The 24092-nt window shown below is 39.9% G+C and overlaps 1 protein-coding gene across 1 annotated transcript; it reads left to right on the top strand.

The window, feature by feature from the left end:
• The first annotated feature begins 1584 nt into the window (after window positions 1-1584).
• On the top strand, window positions 1585-23513 carry LOC138932289 (serine/threonine-protein kinase PLK1). The gene is made up of 8 exons (XM_070293963.1): window positions 1585-3665; window positions 17429-17533; window positions 17609-17725; window positions 19121-19335; window positions 19700-20132; window positions 20215-20672; window positions 20783-20916; window positions 21177-23513. The coding sequence occupies exons 1-8, from the start codon at window positions 2904-2906 to the stop codon at window positions 21518-21520; spliced, it is 2568 nt and encodes an 855-aa protein (XP_070150064.1). The 5' UTR covers window positions 1585-2903; the 3' UTR covers window positions 21521-23513.
• Window positions 23514-24092: the final 579 nt, after the last annotated feature.

Here is a 24092-nt window from a genome sequence, read left to right as displayed (position 1 = left end):
ATTTACACAATTTTATTTGAATTGATATAATGCAAAGTCTCTCATGGTAGCAAAATATGCTTTCTGATTCTGATGTGAATAAAGTATAAACATTAATGTCTGCATGGAATATCTGTACTATACCATAAAATACCCCGTATACAAACGATCTTTCTCGAAAATAAATAAACCATACAGTCTTTATACAGGGTATAAATACAAATGGATTTTATAAATCATTAAAAAAAAAAAAAAAAATTATTTCTTTGAAAATAACCGAGCCGCGCTCGTCCTCTTCTATTCCCACTCCTATATTTAGATACGCACTTAATGCATCTGAAATGTTGGAACAGGTATACCTTGTGTGTGAATGACCGAATACGCATGACGGAATGATGCGTGCTATCCCGGGTTTGACGGCGTTGAAGCGCCGGGAAGAGGAGAAGGAAGGAGAAAGTGCAACCGGGAGCGAACGGGCGTGAAGGAGACGGCAGGTTGGAAGGCACGAGGACAACGAAGCGGGTACAGCGGAAGCAGGCACGTACCAACATGCCCGAGTTCATCACGTTTTAATTAATCAGTCTCCTCCTCTCGTGCCAAATACAATAACGGCGGAGCGAAGAAGATGGGGCGAGAGCTCCAACTTTTTGCATTAATAATAATTAAAAAAGGAGAGCATATCAAGAAGTGCATATATTTCGTGATTCACGTGTGCAATGCATTTTATCATTTTATCTTGTTGACAAGCAACACGTGTTCGAGTCGGTGTGCTTCTTACGTAAGATTTATCACTGAAACATTGTAAATATTTATCTCTCTATCGCTATAATTTATTATCACGCGTAATTTATCATTTACAATTTTTCCATGTATAAAAGACGTAAAAGTACTATAAACACTTTGTTCATTTTTAATTTCAATTTTATACATTTCTTTAATATTGAGTTATAACAATTTGTCATCTGGTGCTACAAGAACTTATTATTATATTTAGTATTATCTCTCTCGACAGAAAAAGTACTTAGGTAATTATATTTATGAAGATACGTCGAACCTTTTCTCTAACAAATGACAAATGTACTGTTGCATGATCTCGGTCCATTGTACTTTGACGTCTTTCGATAAAGAGCTCTTTAATTATCCGACAGGATAAGACTGTTTATTTTACGTTTAGACGAGCGACTTTTATCCTCGTCGAAGAAGGCGAGTCAAATGCATGTTTTCTTTGTGCATAGAAACAATGCGTTTTCTCACGGTGCACCGTAGTGCAGAATTCTCTTAGACCCGTTTATTTACCATATTTTGAAGAAACACAAGTGCCATGAGCATATGTATTCCATTCTCTTTCGTATAGTCAGATGCGATGTTTGTATATTTTAATAAACCGCGACAGACACTCGCTCTTCGTGTCTTTTACCGTATTTATTTTTGATATATATCACGTATATTTTACGGAGATCGTAACGAAAAAGACGACCTCACTCGCATCACTACTATTTTCTTACATTTTCCGTAATTACCGTTTTATTCATCTTTTGTATTTATATTGTATTACTATTAGACTATTTATTGGAGGTAATATTTATTTACAGAATCTATACAAAAAAGGAAAGAAATACCATCGAAGGAACTTCTTGATATCTGCGATATCTGAAAATTATCGACGCATAGATATCTTTAGATTTATCCTGAAGAAAGCAATGACGATATCTTCAATTCACGAGCTTCTCCTCGATACAATCGTACGTCCCTGGCATCGCACACGGTGGGAGCAAAAGAAACGGAGACGGAGGGTGTCGGTCGTTGGGTCGACGCAGCGGCGAACAGTGGCGAGCGGACAGCGGACTCGTACACCAGCCACGGGTCGAGCGGGCTCTCGCGAGCGTCGTGAAGGAGCTCCTGTCGTCGAGGAGCTCGCAAACACGCCAAATCACGGAGAAACTCGAACCTCGAAAGAGTTATCCGCTTCTACGTAAGAGTATTCCTCATCACGCTGGTGAAAAGCTCCCGGAAGAGCAGAAGAACTCGTAAAAACTCGCGAAGGATCTCTCGTAATCATGGAAGGTCATCTCAGTTTGTCGTAAAGCAGCTAGCGTCACGTTTCCTAGTGCGGCGTCAGCTCGATAGTACACGATTAGCGATTGTGACATCCGAAAGGGCGGATGCGAAATATCGAGCGGTATATTCTCAAAGAGATGCACGTGCCGTCGCCGGTGGGATAGAACGCCCCCGTTTCGCTCCGAAAACAAATGTAATGTTTCAATTTTAATAACATTGGTGCGGAAGATGTGACAGATAATCGATCGAATCGACAAGAACGAGAGACAAGTTTCATGCGTCGTTTAACAGCATCGTGTGTCATTGTTATCTCACGATATTACGTGTTTCCGTTATCGCGCGGATGCTGGTTACGATAACGTTGACATTCTTTTTCGCCGAATATCTTATATTCCGCGAAGGAATCATCAAGATCGTCACTCAATGTATGAGACATCAACGTATGTAGAAACAAGGACGGAGCAAGCACAAGTTTCGTAATCATCTCGCTGCATTATTGAATCTGAGCTGGATATGATGCTGGACACGTGTGTCAGCTCGGCGCGTCGGTGTCGCGACGGCGATGACGTCTAAAGAAACTCGGAGCCACTCTACAGTCATTTGTGTCGTTTTATCGATCTAGATATGACAATACCGAACACATCCTCGCATGCGAGATCTCACGACCGACCCCGGGGAAGCTTAAAATTGCCCGCGATCGACGTTTCGTCAAGTCGGATATGACAACTCCGAAAGTGTAACGTATCAAGATGTAAATTATTCTCGCGAAACTTTCGGATTGCGATCGAATCGATGACGAGTTTGAAGCAGCGAATTGTACGGAGCGGAATAGAATAGACACGATAATTCTGTAAAATTTCGTCGGAATGTTACCGCCTAGCGTGATCGACGCGCAGGATTCCACGCCGCGCGATGTGGCGATGAGCAGTCGCGGTCTGCTGTCGGAGACAATGTGCGGCGCCAAGTTGCGCCCCATCGAGGCAACGACATGCCACATCGACAGGTGTCGCGAGGAATTCGACGAAACCATCCGCACCGTCTCGGAGCCGGAATGCTCGAAGCGGAGAATCGACTCTGCCGGTACCGGCAGTACCAGATCCGTACCGGACGCCCGGTCGCGTCAGGGCTTCTCCAAGGGCTCCGCTTCTTTGCAGAGCTTGGTTCGTCGAAGAAGCCGTAGGCATGGCGGATCGTCCCTACCTTCGGAGATCGAGCTGTCCTCGAGGCAGGCCGTCCACCCCGCCGCCCCATCGGATTTCATCAAGGACATAGGCAACACGACAATCTTCCGGAACGAGGAGGAGGCGCAAACCGTGACGCCGACGTCGACGCTCGTCTACGCGACCTCGTCGGCGCAACCGTCCACCTCGAGGGCCGACAATCTGACCCAGGATGTTTCCTCGTCGGCCAGCAATGTGGCCACCACTACGGGCAGCAACGTCACGCCAACGACTAACGGCGGTCGTTTCGGCAACGCGGCCGTCTCGCTGATAAAGACGATCAGCGTTGCGAAGCCCGGACCTTCCACGTCTTCCTCTTGGAACAATTCCACCGAGCAACAGGAGAGCGATTACGTAGTCGATCCCGTACAGGGAAACGCTTACTACAAGGGGCAGTTTCTAGGAAAGGTAGTGTAAATTTCATTGGATTAAGTTATTTACTGCTTACGGTTAGCGAGAGTATAGGGATTTTAAAAGTAGATACGTATTTATAAATTTATACCGTTCGATCCGGCAAAATACATAAATGCACCTGTCGCAGACTCGCGTTACAAGTCGATCGCGTTGTCGAGGTCCCGTTTTTCGCGGCGTGGAATGGCATCCCACAGCGACGTGAGAAACCGAGGGTTACAACTCGCTTAAAGCTGTTGACCTTCCGTCTTGACCGCATTTGATACCATTCCGTATGTTGGTCCACGCTGTTGGCGCGCGTCCTGCGATTTACGACGTTCTTTAAAACCTGTCGGCCGGCCGTAAATCGGTAAGCGTGATTGACCGCGCCGGATAATCCATATTGCTTCGCCAACTGATCGCCACCCACACAGTGGAAAGACAAGTGTGTAAAGTCGATGAAAAGAGAAGCCAATTGGCGTGTCATCGATTGATGATGCAAGATCGCAAATGCAATTGTATATATTGGAAAATATTTATAACTTATTATTTTCTCTCGCTTCTCTCTCGTATTTTATTCTAATTTTCTATTACAGACAAAACGCGCCCTAACGATATAAATCATCATTATACGAATATCCATGTGATTGAAATCGCCGTCAGCACCGCGTGATCGCGCGTACAGGAATTTGCACGAGCGACTTAATTTTCACAGTCAGCTTGGATACGGGGTGCGACTACTTCCTGAAGTAAATAATGCATGCCGAGTAATGTGAGATGAGTCGCGATATCTGGCGATCAAATCGGCCACGGAAGGAGGAAAATTACAACGGGATTCAACCACGAGCGCGCGGATTTTTTTATTTTATTATTATTATTAAGGAACTATGGGCACGCAGTTCTCAGCTTCTAAGCATTGGTGGAAGCGAAACACAGGCGTTGAGTCACATGACGTTCCATTTCGCGTACCGAGAACTCTGACAAGTTCCGGCGTCTTCGGCGAAAGACGAAGATAATCCGGCAGTGAGATTCTAGAACCGCGCTCGTTTTATCTGAAACTCCCGGATTAGACGCATACTTTTCACGAGAATTATCTCGCCTCTTTTTCACGGACGCGTCTCGTGTTTGCCGGGATAAAACGTGCCCGTCGAGACTTCCGACAAAAAGGTGCGTACCTTCTTTTTCGCGTGCGGTATTCCCCCCATTGTAAAATTTTTTTCAAAGGCGACGACTTCTTTCTCTCTCTCTCTCTCTCTCTCTCTCTCTCTCTCTCTCTCTCTCTCTCTCTCTTTTTCTTTCTCTGCGACACGTTGTGACGAAACCGTGGAATTCTTGTACGGAATGTAACAGCGTGTTTTTTTTTTTTTTAAACTCGTATATATAACGCGAGTAATACAGTTCGTATACGTGGATGGGATGAAGAATGAGGTATTTATATTTAAAGTCGCCGGCTTTATATATCGACGATAACGAATTCCTCCTCTTCCGAAGCAGAGATGCGCCCGGTCAAGTCGATGACTCTGCATCATGCATAATACATCGAGGGTAGGCTAAGACCAACGACTTTCTCAAGGTCGACTTTTCTAATCGCGGGGAGTCCCTTCGTTTTAGTTAGCGGGGATAATTAATGAAATGATGATGATGATGATGATGATGATGATTAAGCGCCTCTCCTGGATCTGGAAGTACGCACTGATTTATGGGACGTCAGTTTCATATCGCCGACAACAATGCAAAATTTTATCTCAAACTCGCTAATAATTCTAATTGCACCCTACTTAATGCGGACATTAGCGATTGTTGGCGATTGTCGCGGATAATTGTAGTATTTATAAATTACTAGTTAGATACGGGGAACGGGATATGTTCATTTAATGCATCTGCAATTAATGAGACTTTGTAATCCAGCAATAGCGCAACAGCTGTTACATATTCTTTTAGAATATATTAAATGTCAGATTTATTTATAATTAACATTTTTATAAATTAATTTGATTTATATTTTAAATTTATATTTTTATAAATTAATTTTATTTATATTGGATGAATTTATATTGCATAAGTTCGTGCCCGATTTTCATAGATGGCATTAAGTTACTGCATGGCGGAGTTCTATTGTTTTCGTGTGGTAATTGTTGCTTACACCGAATAGATGACGTTGTCTTATGTCAATTTAGCGTCAGATATTGTTCAGATAAGTCCATTTGTGCATAAGAGAAATCATTAAAAATGGAGAACGAAAAGGTGCATTTGCGGCATGTAATGCTATATGAATTTTGGAAAGGCGTGAGTGTTGGGATTGCACAAAAAAATATTCAAAGTGTTTATTTGGATCGCGCTCCTGCTCTCCGAACAGTCAAAAAGTGATTTGGCAGATTTCGAAATGGTGATTTCAACATGGAGGATCAACCCCGCTCTGGACGGCCTTCTGGCATTGATGATGACATTGTGCATGCCTTAGTGGAAAGAAACCCAAGGATTACAACTGAGGATATTGCTGAGAGGCTGAACATTGATAATTCAACCGCTTTTCGTCATTTAAAAAAGCTTGGATACATTTCCAAGCTTGATACGTGGGTGCCGCATCTTCAACCACGACAATGCTACGCCACACGTCGCTCAACAGACGCTGCGAAAACTGCAGGAGTTGCAATGGGAAATTCTGCAGCACCCGCCATATTCTCCAGATATTGCGCCTTCAGATTTTTATCTGTTCCGGTCTTTGCAGAATAGTTTAAATGGCAAGAATCTCAATTCCGAGGAAGCTGTCGAAAACCACCTTACAAACTTTTTTCAAGAAAAACCAAGTTCTTTCTTCAAAAATGGAATCGACAAGCTTATAGATCGTTGGAAAATCATTGTAGAAAAGAATGGAGACTATATAATTGATTAATAAAAGTGTTATTTCTAAAATATAATCTATTGAAGTTGATATTTAAATCGGGCACGAACTTATGCAATCACCCAATATTTTAAATTTATACAATATTATTAATAATGTCAGATTTATTATTAACTGCATTGATAATCAATTGTTAATTGATTTGTTATCAATGTAGTTTCGATAAATCGACTCGGTGCTCTCTGTATCGGGGAAAATGTAATTTCTTTCGCCCGTGGAAACTCGATAGCAATCGCGAGATGCAAAGAAACCTTTTTCTGAGATTCACACGAGCGTAATCTTTCAACTCTATCAGCAATCGAAATTTATTATCCGTTAGCTGAATTTATTTTTTATTTGTAAGGCGTTTTATTTTACCTTACGACCCGGTTATATAATAAACATCAGCGTCTATTTTATTACTACAAGCGTATTACTTGTCCTTACGGGAGATGTGTTTCCTGTTTCTAAATGATGGTTTCCATGAAACGACCGCAGTTATTCTTATCAACTTTAGTGTGTTCCTCCCAATGGAAGAAGGGTTCTTGGGATCGAAGGAAAACAGAAGCGAGCCGAATGAATTTTTTATACTTTTTCTGACCCTTATGACCTTTTGACCGAGAAGGTGTCACATTGTCTCGTATACGCATCCTGTGCATAACGTGCTTCGCGTCGCAAAGCAGGAAGTCGAAGTAATCCCATTATCATTAGATCGAATGAACTCGGTTGAGCTCCCAGCGGCGGTCTCGTTACGTCGATCTCGTTGACTGGATCGATCTTTCTCTAATCTCAGTTAATCTCACGATTTCTCGATCCTCGCGATACTTGGTTTTACGCGATCGCGGAAAATGCCAAAGCTTATCGGCGAGCGCACCGATGCGGATCGACCCGGTCGTTCATACAGGAAATATCTTTCTCCCGTTGATCCGCCAAAAAGAGAAATTTCCGTCTCAAACAGAAAGGTTCTTTCAGGCCTGACGTCGACGACGCGTTTCTCGCTGTCGAAGGATCGCTTCGATAGATGCGATCTTGCGTTGTAAATCAAACGCTTACCATTCATCAGCCACCGATACAGGAAATAATGTTCCGCGACGATCGATCGATCCAGGCTACATCTTGTATGCTACGTCGAAACGTCATTTCGGAGAATGTCATCGGGACATGATCGCAGAATCGTTACTCAACCGGGGACCGGTCGTTACCGTTGAGCGATTCGAGTGTATTTCGCGTGTCCGCGACTCACATCAGATGTCACTCGGTGATGTTAAATTGTAGCTTGGAAAGTACGAGTATGTATTGTTATCGTTGATGCGGAAGATGTAGAAATATTTCACGTCCGCCCAATCTCCACCGTGATCTCTCCACCGATGCTGGTAGGCTCCATCGCCGCTGGCAGAGATAATTTCCGAGGATGCAGTCTCAGATTTGCGTTTGTATCCTCCTGCTCTCGAGAAAACCGGTCGTCGTTTCGTCATCCCGATTATTCGCACCCGGTCGCAAGGGCGTTACCCCGCGCGCGCCGTATCTTATGTTAGAAATCGGGCTTTCCCCGTTATATGCTGTGCGCGCCGATACTTTATCAAAACTCACCTCTCTCATATTTCCTTATTCCGAAGCTCCCGCTCTCTTCGACGCTATCTCAATTTATTATTCGCAACCGGTTGCCGGTTTCTACATTTGCACTTTAGGGCCCAGCTATGTAGTTGTGCGATCGCAAGGAGCATGCGGGTAACTCCGAAGAAAACTTCGCAAACGATATATAGTCCTTTCTGACCAATATTTATTTTACTTCCTTATAGAGGAAGCTTTGTTTCCGTGAGAAAATTTTTTTTTCAGTTTCTTATGCCATGAATTAGAGTATCATTAAAGGATGAGTGATATTGAATTTGATGAGAATCGGTGAGAGTTCATTTTTTATAAAATTTTGAATTTTTGAGAAATGTCTGTACACGCTTTAATTTTTGCAAATTTTTAAATATCGAGTTAAATTTTTTTTTAATAAAATTTCGAATTTATGAGAAATGTCTGTACACGTTCTAATTTTTGCCAATTTTTAGATATCGAGTTAAATTTTTTTTTAATAAAATTTTGAATTTTTGAGAAATGTCTGTACACGCTCTAATTTTTGCAAATTTTTAGATATCGAGTTAAATTTTTTTTTAATAAAATTTTGAATTTATGAGAAATGTCTGTACACGTTCTAATTTTTGCAAATTTTTAGATATAGAGTTAAATTTTTTTTTTACATAAATAGAATGTCATTAAAGGATGATTGGTATTAAATTTGGTGAAAATCGGTGAAAGGGATTCATTTTTTATAAAATTTAGAATTTTTTCAGAAATGTCTGTACACGTTCTAATTTTTGCAAATTTTTAGATATCGAGTTAAATTTTTTTTAAATAAAATTTTGAATTTTTGAGAAATGTCTGTACACGCTCTAATTTTTGCAAATTTTTAGATATCGAGTTAAATTTTTTTTAATAAAATTTTTAATTTTTGAGAAATGTCTGTACACGCCGTAATTTTTGCAAATTTTTAGATATAGAGTTAAATTTTTTTTTTACATAAATAGAATGTCATTAAAGGATGATTGGTATTAAATTTGGTGAAAATCGGTGAAAGGGATTCATTTTTTATAAAATTTAGAATTTTTTCAGAAATGTCTGTACACGTTCTAATTTTTGCAAATTTTTAGATATCGAGTTAAATTTTTTTTAAATAAAATTTTGAATTTTTGAGAAATGTCTGTACACGCTCTAATTTTTGCAAATTTTTAGATATCGTTAAATTTTTTTTTAATAAAATTTTAAATTTTTGAGAAATGTCTGTACACGCTCTAATTTTTGCAAATTTTTAGATTTTATTTTTTATTATTGTACAATTAATGAGGAATTTGATACACACATATGTTATTTACGCGATAAATTATAAATAGAGACATAATCAAATGATACTATCTGTCAATGTTGAAGGGGTGGAATAGATACACATGAGACATTGTATGCAATTTCTTTCGAATGAAGGTGCAAATGCTCTTTATTGTACAATATTGTTATCTGGATTATACGACCGGTTACCGGCCTCCCCCTCGTGCACTTTACAGAGAAAGAGTTGCTTAAGGCAACTTATCTACGCCGTTCTACTCGTGCTAGGAATATCTCTTTTCTCTCTTCGTCATGCAAGTTTATTCGCCATTTGTCTCTCGTTTCTTCGTCTCCTCGCAAACAATGTTAAACGCGCCGATAGCGACGGACATATTATATCGTATGTGCTAAAATATTTCCTCGACGGTTAGGTACTTATCAACTCCCTGGACCTCTCTGTCCTTCGATATTTTTTATAAAAGTTTTTATAAAAAAAATTTTGCGCAAAAGAATCTTTTCGGTCAAAAGAGAGTGTCCCTGGTTTGACAAGTTTGATAGATGCATGTTTTGATTTTTTGCAACGACAATTACTCGATAAAAAATGCTTTGTTGGATTGTGAGAAATATATAGAGACTGGGGATTTTTTCACTCGCTCTTCGCGAATTCCTCGAACCTTGAAGAGCGCGCGAAACGGCGACGGAAACGTCGTGACAAAACTTACGAGTGCATACTATAATTCCATCGCTTGTCTATGCGTTTAGCTTTCTCAAGCACGCATATCACACGCGTGTCCCTAATAGGCACGCAGCGCTCGCCCTTCATGCACATACACGCGAGTCAATGACATCTCGCCCGGCTTTCACTGATTGGCTCGCGGTGTTGCGTGTCTGGTGCACCACCGTAAGGATGAGCTGAACGGATGAGTCTCTCTCTCTCTCTCTCTCTTCATCCTGGTCTTTCCGGATCGCGTCTCTTTTTTTCAGACCTTCGCGAGATCGTTCGCCGGTACAAGGTAACATATAACGCACGATTATCCGACGTGAATAAAATCTGGGATTTAAAGCAATTTCCATTGAAAATAAATGGATCGTATTAAATCCTTCTGCACTCGCTGTATAAGCATTAAATAGTTTTATCGCATATACAGGATGTCCTAGACCACCAGTACACCCCTTAGTTTTTACAAAAACTAAGGATTTTAAAGAAAAACGTTTTCAACAAAAATTGTATAGTTTTGAGGGGAACGTAAGATGGTGTCATTGGTTTGACCTTGGATGGCATCGTTAAGGTCAAGTCAAGGACACCTTTAATTTCTTAAATGGAACCCCCAATTTTTTTATTGCGTATTCTTATAATTTATCTCGAGAGCTTTCCAAAACACTGTAATAAAGTATTTTTTCATTAAGTACTTTTTGAGTTATTTTATATTTTAATTTGACATATTTTGATATAAAAAATTAAATATCTTGTAAAATATTTAGTAGTCTTCGTAAATGATAAAAATATCAGAGAGATATACGTACGCATTGTCATACGAGCTCTTATCCTTCGTCTATAAAAATATATACCTATCGAAAATCAATCTTGCATGGTCGCTACTTTTTATTTATATCACGCTGCATCTGTTACACTTAATTGCGCAATGTATTATAATAAGTAAAGCGCTAAATTCCCTTCGTAAAGACGTAAGGGATAGTAACTGGAAGGTCATTGTTGACGTGGATTACTCACTTCGACAAAATCGCCAGAGGTTTCTCTCAAATTTCAACGTTACTTTATGCATCATTGCGTCGTAATTTTTTTTCTGGGGAGACAATGTAGCCGTTCATATCATTTATTAATAATTATTTTCTTCAGAAGAGACCCGTCTGACCCCCAGTTGCGAAATACTCCATTGATGTCAACATCTGACCGCCTATGTAACAAATCGTGATATCTTATCGTTGTTAAGGGGATCCTAAAAGGTCTGTTTTACCGACAGAATGCGAATTTAGTTAAAATGCAAAATATTTTTGTTGATTGTAGATATCAACAAATCCTTTTCCATAATTAAAGTATACATATAATAACGGAGTGCGGGGTTTATGATTTCATATGAAAAATGAAAAAAAAAATTAAAAAATTACTGTTTTGTTATCGGCTTCTGCCGTCAACATTTACTTAATATGAAAAATTTCTAATCTGCACGTATCTTGACAAGTGGACTCCGCACTCGGTATTTTATCAAAGAGTATCAGTGAACTTTGAGAAGTGAGTTTTAGAAGCTTTATAAAAAAGATTTTTGCTATGCCAAATTTTGCAAACCGAAATGTTTTTTACTAGGCTTCTAAATACATCTTTGAACGTTCACTTATATTCTTTCATGCATTTCCCAGTGCGAACCCATCTTATTTTGTACATACAAACTGCAAAACTTTTGTATTAAGCAAATATACAATTTTTGGGCCGGTAAAACAGGACAGTCCGGCTCATATACCCGTATTCATAGTCCTTCCTTATTTTAAGGACGGAGGAAGCCTCCATGAAGGATTCTTTGAATCTGCAAGGCCACCTTGTTTCATAGATGGACTTCGAGTCTCCCTTTCAGAAGGAAGGAATATTTTAGGGATTTTTAGTGACCGACTGGAGGCAGCACCGTTTTATGCTGCCTGCAACTAATTTCATATAATACATATGAAAACTTTTTCGTATCTTCAAAAAATTCCACGGAATTTTCCCAATCGCGAATGTATCTTTTCGGAATCCGCCACAGAATCCGATTCTCTGGATTTTCGTCTTCAAATCCATCGTCAGAATCATTTAAAAATTCATTGTCCATTATCCCTTTTTCCTTTATACACTTTCAGTTTGAGAGCGCGACAACAAATAACCACAAAACCACAAATGTAACGAAACTAACTTTTGGAGGTTATATTTGGTTATATTCTGCGTATCGTCTGCTAAAAAGGTCGCATCACTCCTCAAGGAAGCTCGTGACCTTCCTTGAGATAAGGGAGCCAATGTGATTCCTTGTTCGGTCAAGGAAAGTTTATGAAACGTGGAACGAGGAACAAGGAATCCTTATTCCTCAAGGACGGACTATGAATACGGGTATTTAGTCTCTTTAGGATTTCCTTAAGAGTGGATAACAGAATCTTTCAGAGATTAGTATATTGTAAAATTGCAGGCGTTCGAATTTTTTTCTCGCTATACTCGGGAGAACTAAATCAATTTTATATCGAGACGATTTATATATAAACTGTCGCTAAATTTTTTACGCAACTGTCAGATATGGCAATCGCGCGTGCGAGAAGCACATGACCAGCGTATTACGATACGTTATCGGCGCGTTTTATTTTGCTATTTTTATGATCTCGTTTTACACGATACGCAGATCGTTCAAAGATTCAAATTTCTTGAATTTCGTCCAGCGGATGAAATTCAAGCAAATTCAATTGCGAATAGAAAGAAAGACGATGAAACTTTACGGATGAGCCAGATCTATCTCACCGATCTCACTTCGACCCTCCCGACCTTTGGCTTTTGAAATTTATTACGGTCGACACGGGTAACCTTGGCGAGTTTTCTCGGGATTTTCAATTTAATGAAAGGATTTATATAGAATACACAAATCCCCCCATCGTTCGCACGTGTGCCTCGAAAATTTTTCTACCTACCTACGTCCGGCACAATAAGCATCCTCGCACAAAGCATCAGGGTTTCGCAGGTCGAGCAGAACGAACGTATTTTTTCTACCCCCAGTTTTCTCAGTATTTTTCTATGCGCGAGTATTTCCCGCGGTAAATGGTAAAATGTTCTTCTCGTTCTTTATCCAACTTGCATTTCCCAAGCTTAAAAGTTTAATCGATAATCGATAACCTACTAGTGTGTATATATGTATAAAGAGATATACACATATTTAAATATTTATATTTAAATATTTATTGCCCGAATATAAGAATCGGACAATGTATCTTTCTACTTTTGGTTATTCCGTTTGTAGGCTTTTAGAAACGATTTAATTCCTCAAGTGTCATTATGAAGGGTTGAATTTTGTTTGATCGATACGCTTTTAGCATTTTCTTTTACCTTTGATTATCTTATTACTATAAGTTAAAACAAGCTTGTTTTTAGTAGCCTAATTTCGTAAAATGTGTAACGAAGGCCAAGTGTCCTCGGATTGGCACCCTATTTTATCTTGTAGGATAAGAATGCAACGTAACTTTTATTAATGTCATAATTTTGTAGGGTATCTCTTCCCTGGAAACCTCTGGAATTCTCAGGGATTTCGTTTTTACCTTGAAAAATCAGGAAATTCTTATGTAATTCTATAATTCTTAATTTTTTTCAAAAATTCTCTCTTTGATAATTTTGTTCTTATATTGAAAGCATCGACAATCTGATTGGCCAATGATCGTGAATTATGTGTTTCAAATATATTAATAAATATATATATATATATATATATATATATATATATATATATATATATATATATGTATCTCTCTATGATTATACGTTCATTGTCATAGCAAAAAATACTGAGTAGACATTTTTTATTCTAATTCTTACAATTAATGATGGAAAATGAAAATATTATGCAAATGAAAAATGTTTATCTTACAAAAGTCATTCAGTTCTTTTCAATACATTTTTAAACTTATTATTTAAAATTTAAGTGATTTATTTTTTCCTTTGTATGAATGACAAGCATTATAAAACGCGCACAAAAAAGAACTTGTTTTAAATAGTTCCGTCTAAAAATTCTCTAATTTTGCCTGGAATTTTGAATAAATTATCTGAAAAATCAAGGAATTTTTTTACAAGCTTTAGACAGACACCTCTGCCTCCCCTCCCCCCCCCTTCCCTCGCAACCAGAACAGAAAATCACAATAATATCAAGATGACATCGAAATGACTTTTGATAGTCATTATGACGATTTTTATGGTGATCTTCTGTTCTGCTTGGGCCTGTTTTAACTCGAATTAGGGGAGATTTATTATAGTCACGCATAATAATTAGAATATTCTTCTCTTAATCCAAAAAACACAAAATCTCTTTTCCAGTCTACCGTTGATGCTGTCGCGGCGCAAAACGACGCATCCCGGACTTTCACGGTCTAGTGACGTCTCTTTGCGACGATAACAATCGTGTTACCGAGCGCGACTGTAACGCGCCAGGTATATTCCCAGCGCGGAGAGTGAAACGAATCGATCGATGGCTGAACAAGACTGCCGTCACTCCCGCTGCCACAATTGATAAGCCGGAAAGAGATTAATGAAAGGTCAGGGCCTCGTTAAGAGCACCGGAAAAAGGAGTGGGAACACGATGCGGTTTCCGAAATTTAGACAACACGAACAGACACGTGCGACTAGTATATATCGTGTATAAAGGTTCTTTTAAATTTAACGTTGATTTTAAATTCATTCCTCCTCTTGCTTAATTAGCAAAGAAAGCCCGCTCAATTCTTCTATGGACTTTTCTTGCAGGAGAGAAATGAAATCTCGCGCGTGAACGAAGCGAGAGTCACTGGACGAGGACGAGCATCAGTGGCAGAGGAAGCTCTTATTGTCCGCTTCGTCCTCTCGCTCGGACGGGAAATTCCGCGACAGACGGCACGAAGTCTCGTTTAAAATTGCGCACGCCATTATGTCCGATTGCGAGAAGTGAATGGCGCGTGAATGGGATTATTTCTCTGGGATCGAATCGATGACGCATTGTGCATGCCGTGCGAAAACCGGTCGGCACGGCAAGGCACGGCGCGGTTCGACTCGCTCGTTTTCTCCGCCGCGCGTGCAGAAACAGCGGCGTCGAGGAGCGGCCCGAGGACCTGTTTCGACGACCCCGGGACGGCCAATGAGACTCGGACTAAACGGACGCGGCTCTTGGCGAGCTGACCGCCGGGGAAATCAAGCCAAGTTAACGGATCGCCGTTCTTCTCCGCTCACGCGAAGCGAACGTCAGTTCCCTCGACGCGGTGTATCGGGAAAATGACGTTCGCATATTAATCATTATCTTCCGAGCTCGCGGCTCTCGATTAATTATTTGTAATTCATGATCCGCGAGCGCGTCATGAATATTTAACTTCACGAAAGCCAAAGAAGATGATTACTCGGGTCGGCCGCTCGTGTATCTCTCTGACGGAATGGAAGAGAGACGCTCGGCCAGCTCGACGCGTTCGTTTGCGAGAGTATTGTAAGAAGAAGAAAAGATTATACCTCGATTACATAGAGAAAAGAATGCAAATGATTCTCCATTTCACGTTGATTACAACGAAAATCCATATGTACAATCCGGTTGGGATGAGGAGAGCGAACGCGAAACGGGGACAAGGCTCGGGGAGGTTTTTGTCAACAGTCCATTTAACCACGCGCGTGTACACAAAGCGCGTGCACGCGCGCAGGAATGTATTTTTAGTCATCGCCAGCGGTATTTAAAAATAAACGAAACTCTTCACCATATAACCGTATTCTGGTTGAACACACGGTATGGTCTCTCGTTGCACACCCGGTATTAAAGTTCAGATTATCGCGAGGATGAAGAAACAAGGGATAAGAAGTATTGACGCTTGTCAAACGGAATATCTCACGACATTTAACACTTCGCATTTTAGTTCGATTTATTTAATTTTTCCCCCAAGTGTTATCTGGATGCAAAAAATTGCGTATGATCAGGGTGTTTATTTCCTGAAAGCCTGGAATTCTTAGGGAATCTTTTTATATCTGCAAAAGTCAATTCTCAGACAATTTTGTTGGGACTCGGAGAATGTAAAAACAAAATTCTTTGATAATTTTGCTCCTGTATTATAAAGCAGTAGACAATTCGCCAATAAGCCATATTGTTAATTATGTGTTTAAAATATATTATAAATATATATCTATTTCTGTTTATATTGTATATTTAATGTCTTAACAAAATATTAAATATGCAATATATATTCTTTATTTTAATTTTTAGTGATAAAAAATAAAAATGTTATGCAAGCTAAAAAATTTTCTTAACGAAAGCTATTCAGTTTTATTTTCAATACATTTATAAATCTAGCATTTCAGACTTAAGTGGCTTCGTGTGTGTTTTTTTTCTCTTATGAATAAAAAGCATTGGAAAACGCGTACAATAAAAAACTTATTTTAGGATATTGCGTCAAAAGATGTTTAAAATATTCTCTTTATTTGGAATTTTGAACAAAAATAAAAAAGATAACTGGAAAGGGAAATTATTTACAGGATTTAAGTAGACACCCTGGTAATATTCACGAATCATGGGGAAGAGATAATATATATATATATATTTATAATTACGTGACACGTTATTGTCGCGACAGGTTTCGCGTTTTTGTAACGACGTCGAGATATTTTTGGACGAGGTCTGGCAGATGGCCCATTGAACATGCTTTTTTTGTTGTGTAGAAATTATGCGTGTGCGTTTGCGATTGCGAGATAATTGTCGTCATCCGTTCAGTGGATGAGCTTTTCCAGAAAACGATGTCGATTTTATTTATTTTGATTTTACGTGAGCGATTTTTTAATCTGTCGTCAAGATCGGGAAGGTGAATGCACCCTAATTTATAACGACATTCCTTATTTAAACCGCTCACAAAATTGAAAATGTTATTTTTAGCAGACTATATATAGGTTTTTTGTTTTTTCTTTACGACATATTTACTATTTATATCTCATAATTATTAAAAACTGCGCAAAGAATGGCATTCCATAAAAAGAAATTTATTTCACTTTCTTCCCCTTTCTTTCTCGGACTGCGAAGCGATAAACAAAAATTTCAGAGACCGAATGCGGTCGCGGAGAAAACCTTTCACTGTGGTCATTGATGGATGATCGAAGAGAAATTCTTAGGATCTAGTTTGAGATTTCTAGGACTTGGAAGGAGGGGACTCGAGCTTTATATCGTCATTCGGAGATGGATCACGTTTGTTACAAGAGATTTTGAAAATCATGTTATCTCGCTTACAACGAAATTTTCATGCGAATCTTTATTGCGATTATCTCTATAGCCAGATTCCTGTCATTAGTAACGGTTCATTTCTCACTTTTCAGGGTGGCTTTGCGAGAGTCTACCTAATGACTGACGTCAGTAACGGAAATCAATACGCGTGCAAAATTATTCCGAAGAATCGGATGCAGAAGATTCACATGCAAAAGGTGGGTACTTGTTAGAAAAGCGCGTCTGTCTCTATATTTACATTTCGCTGAATAACGTATTTATTTTGTTCGTAGATCGCACGTGAGATCATGATCCACAAAGAGCTGAATCACGTGAACGTCGTTCAGATGCATCACTACTTCGAGGACAATCTCAACGTATACATGCTTCTAGAAGCCTGCCCACGAAAAGTATATATATACAATATACATCTCTTACTTATCTTGTTAATATTTATTACTTCTTACCGCGCATTCGTGAAAAAAAATTTCGCAACTTCTACTTTTATGATATAATATCTTGGTGCTGGTAGGAACTCGTCGATACTCGTGGCCGTTGCTTTGTAAATTATCTAAACCGTCGACAGATATACTTGAAGCGATAATAAATAACGTTATCTTCTTATTTTATTTTTATCATGTATTATGTATAGTTGCGCGATTTTTGAACATCCTTTTCCGTCATTTCTCGCTTTTAAAGTCCAATTTATTTCTCACGACATGCAACACCTGCAATGACTTGAATCGTTGTGTCAGAATCATTATGCACGCCGTAACCGAGAAACAATTATAGGAGCCCGTCTGCAAACGACCGCGATCAGTAACGGCCGCGTATTTTCACCATGTCGCGCCGGAAAGAGAGCGGCACTTGCACTCTTCATGACTGATCTGCCGACCTGTTTGTACCGTTAGGATGCGACGAAGCATCAACTAATCGCTTGATTATCCTCGCTCTCCCGCTCGATCGTCTTCGCGACTTCTATTTCCGTCCGTTCCTCGCGAGAAGATCGCTTGATTGACGGTTCAAGTCACGATAAAAAGTCTCCATCCTGTGAAAAATTCTTTAAAAACGTAAACGTAAAGTGTGCTTGTAGCGAAGAAGGTGAAATAATGTACGATAAGAAAAAGATTGAAAGCTGACGAGAACCATGACTTTAGTAGTAAAAGATCCACGTCTTATATCATATAAAAACTGTTTACGGGAAGAACTTTTAAAGCTTCTCCTCGTCGCGTAAATAATTTTATTAAATTATTTTATTTCGAAATTTTTTTGAAACCCAATTTATGAGAAACGAGAGACGGCGGAAAACGCATCTTTTTTTGCCGAGGTATATATTTATCGTATCGCGGATAAGATAAGATTCCTCGAAAATGAAACAGCAATCGTATCTTGCAAAGAAAATAAAGCGAGCCGATCCCCTCGAAGGGACGGTACACGTGCATTCCGCGTATTCAGGATTACAGCATCTTCCTGTCAGGAAACGCTTTCTTTCGATTATTTGCTCTCGTCTTACATAGACGGATTTTATACGGTAGTATAAAGTTTCTTTCGTGGAAGTTTCGCTATACAGGCTTCATAATGTTACGTTTACGACGATTCGTTGCAACATTCGCAAAGATTATAGCTATCGTAGACAGAGAAAAAGTATATAAAATTAAAATACAAATAAAAAAAATCAGCTCTTCTAATTCCTTAGCTACGCTTTATCGCGTCGTTTAGACTTTCTGCACGTCACTAATGCTTGAAGCGACATAAATGTCAAGGGTGTAAAAATATCTATTCTCTTTCTTCTTCTTTTTCGCCAGAGCTTGATGCACGTGCTGAAGTACCGTGGCAAAGTCACGGAACCGGAAGCGCGTTATTACATGAAGCAAATGGTGACTGGCGTCGCGTACATCCACTCGCAGAAAGTCGTTCACCGGGATCTGAAGCCGGGCAACATGTTCCTGTCGGATCGGATGATCGTCAAGATCGGCGACTTCGGTTTGGCGACCAGGCCTGACGGCCAACGTAGACGAGTGTAAGGCCCAGTTTATTTGGTTTACGATACAATCAAGATCAAACATGTTTTTAAAATTTTTTTTATATAATTTATAAATATAAATTTTATACAATAAGTAAAATTTACAAAAAAAGTTACAAGTGCAAGAATGGAAGAAGATAAAAATAATGCGATATCTATCGAAGTCCCTTTTCTTGTTATTACTATACTGGTGTCTTAATTATTTTTTGTCGATGAAAACATACGAAAGAAACATTGAGATCCTCTCTCTCCCTCTCTCTTTTCGGCGCCCCAACGATTGTTACGGACTAACAGATGTGCTCGTCTAAATACAGTATCAAACGAAACATCGTAACATGTAGGCGATCGTTTGTATTTGCAGGACGATATGCGGTACGCCAAACTACATAGCGCCGGAAGTGTTGTACAAGCAGGCGTACAGCTACGAGGCGGATGTTTGGGCGTTGGGCTGCATATTGTACGCCCTGCTGGTGGGCCAACCGCCCTTCGACACGGCCACGCTCAAGGAAACATATGCGAGGATCTGCAATAATCATTACCGCGAAGTGGACGACAGTATCGCGAGCAGGAGCGGCCAGGACCTAATTAGATGGCTGCTGCAATCCAATCCCGAATTACGGCCGAGTCTGGAAAGAGTGAAGGAGCATGCCTATCTCACGAAGGAATACGTGCCGACGTCGTTGCCGCACACTTGCTGTTACCAGATGCCACCGCCGTCGATCATCGAGCCGCCCTCGTCACCATCCTCGGTCTCCACGGTCGCCAGGAATCAGCAGGAAGCCAGCAAGTTGCAGGTGAGGGACCCCGGAATGACTCGCCTGGAAGTTATCATCTTCAGGTCTGGCTGGCAAGTATTTCCGAAACACGAAATTTCAGATGTGGCAGCAGAGTGTCGTTCATCCCGACGCGGCGTCGCTGCGTTATCAGCAGCTGCAGCAGCCGATTCAAGCGCAACAGCAGCCGCAGTTGAATATGCTGAATCGTTCGCAGAAGAGTCTGCAGAAAGAGTCCAAGGTCTCGAGCTGGCTGGTCAGAAAATTACCCAAGCTGCCGCGATTCCGACAGCGACTCAGCAGCGTATTGTGCCCGGATCACAAGAAGACTGGCCTCGTTGCCCAAAGTGTGCAGATGCATCGCGCTCTAGAGATATGCGTAACAGAGATGAAACGAAACAACGCGTGCAATCCGCCGATCGTGGAGGACATCGTGCCGCTTTTTGTCACCAAGTGGATCGATTATTCAAACAAGTACGGGCTGGGCTTCCAGCTCTCCGACAGGTCGGTCGGCGTTCTCTTCAACGACAACACGAAGATCAGTTACACTCACGATAGAAGGTGAGCATTTCAAAGAGAAATTGAGAACGATGTATCAAATCATGCAATTTTAATCGATATAAAATTATGATTGTGTATTCCGTAAATTCTTTGCATAAATTGTATTGCAGAAGAGTGGAATACATGACGACCGACGATGAGATGACGCGATATCACCGAGAAAGAGACGTACCGGTGCCATTGCAAAAGAAGCTCGAGTTACTCCGTCATTTTACCGAATACATGGATGATTTCTTGACAGAAGGTGAGCTCGATCAATTCTTCCAACATTCATTCCGTGTAATTTATTACACAGAAGAGTATGGAGCTTAAATTTTTTTTTTTTAATCTGACTCATCTTTTTCCGCCAAGTTCGATCATGGCTCGAGTATTTTACTTCCCGAAAGTGCAAAAACAACACAATAGGAACGTGACGTAAACTACTTGGGCCATCATAGCGGCGCGGCCTAAGGCTTAATGAGCAAAATATTAACGTAACCGCGCTCGCTAATGTGTGCCGTCTAGGTGGTGAGCTGAAAAAATATCGAACGCCGCCGAGACAGTCGAAAAATGCTTGCGTGCCGCGAATGAGACGATGGCTGCGTACAGACAAGGCCATCGTGATGGAGCTAACGGTACCTCTCCTGCAAGTAAACTTCTTCGTGGATCACACGAAGATGGTGGTGTCGCAGGAGACCGCAGGTAGGGGCTACCTGATCACTTACATCGACACCGGCCGTCGCGCATCCTCCTATTGGTTAAACGACCTGCGTGACCTCGGCTGCACCGCGGACCTCTACGAGCGTCTCTACTACGTTTGCAAGGTGACGCGTGAGTTTGCTGAACTGGACAATAACACGATCGCCTGACGATCATCGGTGGATTCTCGACGCAATAATTCTCTTAAAATTTGTTGAAGGGCAATGAGATACCCGAAAGATTTAGTTCTTATCTGGGCAACTTTTTTCCTTAAAGCAGTAGTCAAATGTTATATAGCAGTTGTAATAATTCTCCACACAACTTTAAAAAATTGAAGATTATTAATTACTATGGTTGAGAGTTTTTGGATAAATCGTAACTGCTATAACGAGAAATGAAAATATCCGGACCTCAGTTACCAGGATAAAGATTAAGGAAATAGCGATGGTGCAAGTACGTCACGATACGTACCGTTATGCGCATTTCTTGAGAGGGGAGAGGAGGAAGGCCGTGAATAAGAATGTCACGCGTGTAGGTCCGCGAAAGGTATGTCGTGCTTCCGTTGATTTATGAACCTGTTTATTGTTTCCACAAAACCAGAATAAATTGCCTACCGAAATAGAATGCTTGTAAGAATGTAAGCATTCTTTTCTGGAGGAGAGTTAATCCCTTTACGTGGATCGAAGGCTAGTTAAATTAATAAGTAATTGTTCGATTAAACTGCCATCGTCGGGGTATGATGATGTTTCCTGAATTCAGATAAGCTACATATAGCTATACGTTCCTCTCTCGTATCGATATTACATCTTATGAAAATAGAATACATCTGAAATTCCAAGAACTACGCACTATTTTTACGCAGATCTCTTCTCATCCTTGTACGAAAATAATTGGATAGATACGTAAATTATCGAGATTAATGTGATATAAATGTCATAACTATTTGCGAGATATTCGGTGACACTTTTCATCATAACGAAATGCAAAACGGTCACAACTATGAGAGTGTCAACTATGTTACTACTACCTCTGTTAAATAGATAGCATAGGTAGCTGTTAAAATATTTATTTTTCATGGCGCGGATCTCCCTAGTTCAGTACCTATATCGAATAAGTAATTGACATTTGATAGATTAGTCTCTTATCCGGATAAATCGAATATAATTTTATTACATTCGATAATGTGTCATGTGGCATGTAGCATCGTTCGGAACGATAGAAATCTTTTTACGTACAAAACTTTTCTTCCGCTATAAAAAAGTATATGTTATAAAAATCTAAAAATTCCATTGCACGATTCATCGTGCTAAGACACCGTGTTGCCTGTATTAGATTGCGTGAGAAAGTTGAACGTTTGAATATTTAAAGGCAAGCGATATCTTTACAATCAACCAACATAAAAAAAACAATCCGGAAGATGTCTAAAAATATTTACGCGCATGTTTTTTTTGTTTTTTTTTTTATCTCTCGAGATATATTTTGGACTATCGGGTTGTTTGAAAAATAATTTTCGCAATCGTTATAGATCTGACGTGCGATAATTGTGTGTGTGCATTGCAAAAGTTGAAAGAGAACTAGAGAGAGGATTGTCAACAAGATTGGCAAGGTCCAACAGTAGCTAAATAGGTGTATAGGGGGTGTGTCTTTACTGCGTTATTTTTTAAAGGCAGATTTTTTTCACGCATTTAAAATCGAATTCTAACTTCGTATAGCGTTATCGTGTGTTGTGTAATAAGAAGAAATCTCCTATGTGTACCTTTTGATACGGTTTGTCATCGGGTACTTAAAACCAACACAAAATACATCTCGTTGTGTGTGTATGTGTATGTGTGTACATGTATGTGTTATTCGATGCGAGGGTACAAAAAAGCCTCGGAAAATTCTTAGCAAATCCTAGTCACGCTCCTTTTTCCACTTTTCTAGTTTTAAGACGAGCGACAAGTGTCACTGCCATCGTTGTTACACCGTGGTAACGCGTTTGCTGCTGCATCCAGGCTGTTTAATAGTTAATACACGCTATTTATATATTATTTGCGCATACGCTTGTTGAAAGTTTATTGTCGCTGATAGATAGAAGTTTGTGGAGATTTCTCGTGGGGTGTGCCTTCTTGAACAGACGGGCTGCGCCCAGCTTTGGAATTCGTCTTCGCGGACGTTGACACTTAATCTAGTACTCTGCGTTGATACCACTGTTAATTAGGAGAATACACTTATGTGAAACCGTTACACAAATTAATTATTATTAATCGTTGTATCGGTGACGCTCCCAGGCATATATACCGTCGATGAAATTTCCAAATAACATTGTATCACGTCTCTTCGTATCGCCCAAGCGCGCGATGTCGAAGAAATTTTCGAGCGACGAGATCGATATCTTATCGTATGCATTTCTGTAGCGTGGCACACGCAAAGCGTCCCGCCTGAATTGTTTTACTTCTTGTTATCATATATATTAATATAGCGTTATTATAGCGTTATTACTAGCTACTTAGATTATCATTGTTATTATATTATTATTATATAAATATTAATATTATTTTATTAACGATTATATTATGATATCGCGCTATTGTTCGCTATCGACGGTATTATGCATCACGATAACGACAGCCGAAATTTTATCTTTAGCACAATTATTAATTATTTACTAGTAATAATAGCAATCCGCTGCATCGCAGGTGAGTTTGTTATTTGCATTCGATACGCGACGACGATTAGTACTCTGCGTTGATACCACTGCTT

Source organism: Polyergus mexicanus, unplaced genomic scaffold, assembly GCF_030449975.1.
Source record: "Polyergus mexicanus isolate NDT 795.1 unplaced genomic scaffold, iyPolMexi1.0 SCAF_4, whole genome shotgun sequence".
NCBI classification, from domain to species: domain Eukaryota; kingdom Metazoa; phylum Arthropoda; class Insecta; order Hymenoptera; family Formicidae; genus Polyergus; species Polyergus mexicanus.
The sequence above is the reverse complement of the archived record's forward strand: the minus strand, read 5'-3'. Positions and strand labels throughout refer to the sequence as shown.

Coding starts and splice junctions, on each gene's coding strand:
- LOC138932289 (XM_070293963.1), top strand. CDS start 2,904: ATGTTACCGCCTAGCGTGATCGACGCGCAGGATTCCACGCCGCGCGAT. Junction 3,666..17,428: donor AGGGGCAGTTTCTAGGAAAG/GTAGTGTAAATT, acceptor CTCACTTTTCAG/GGTGGCTTTGCGAGAGTCTA. Junction 20,133..20,214: donor AGGAAGCCAGCAAGTTGCAG/GTGAGGGACCCC, acceptor ACGAAATTTCAG/ATGTGGCAGCAGAGTGTCGT.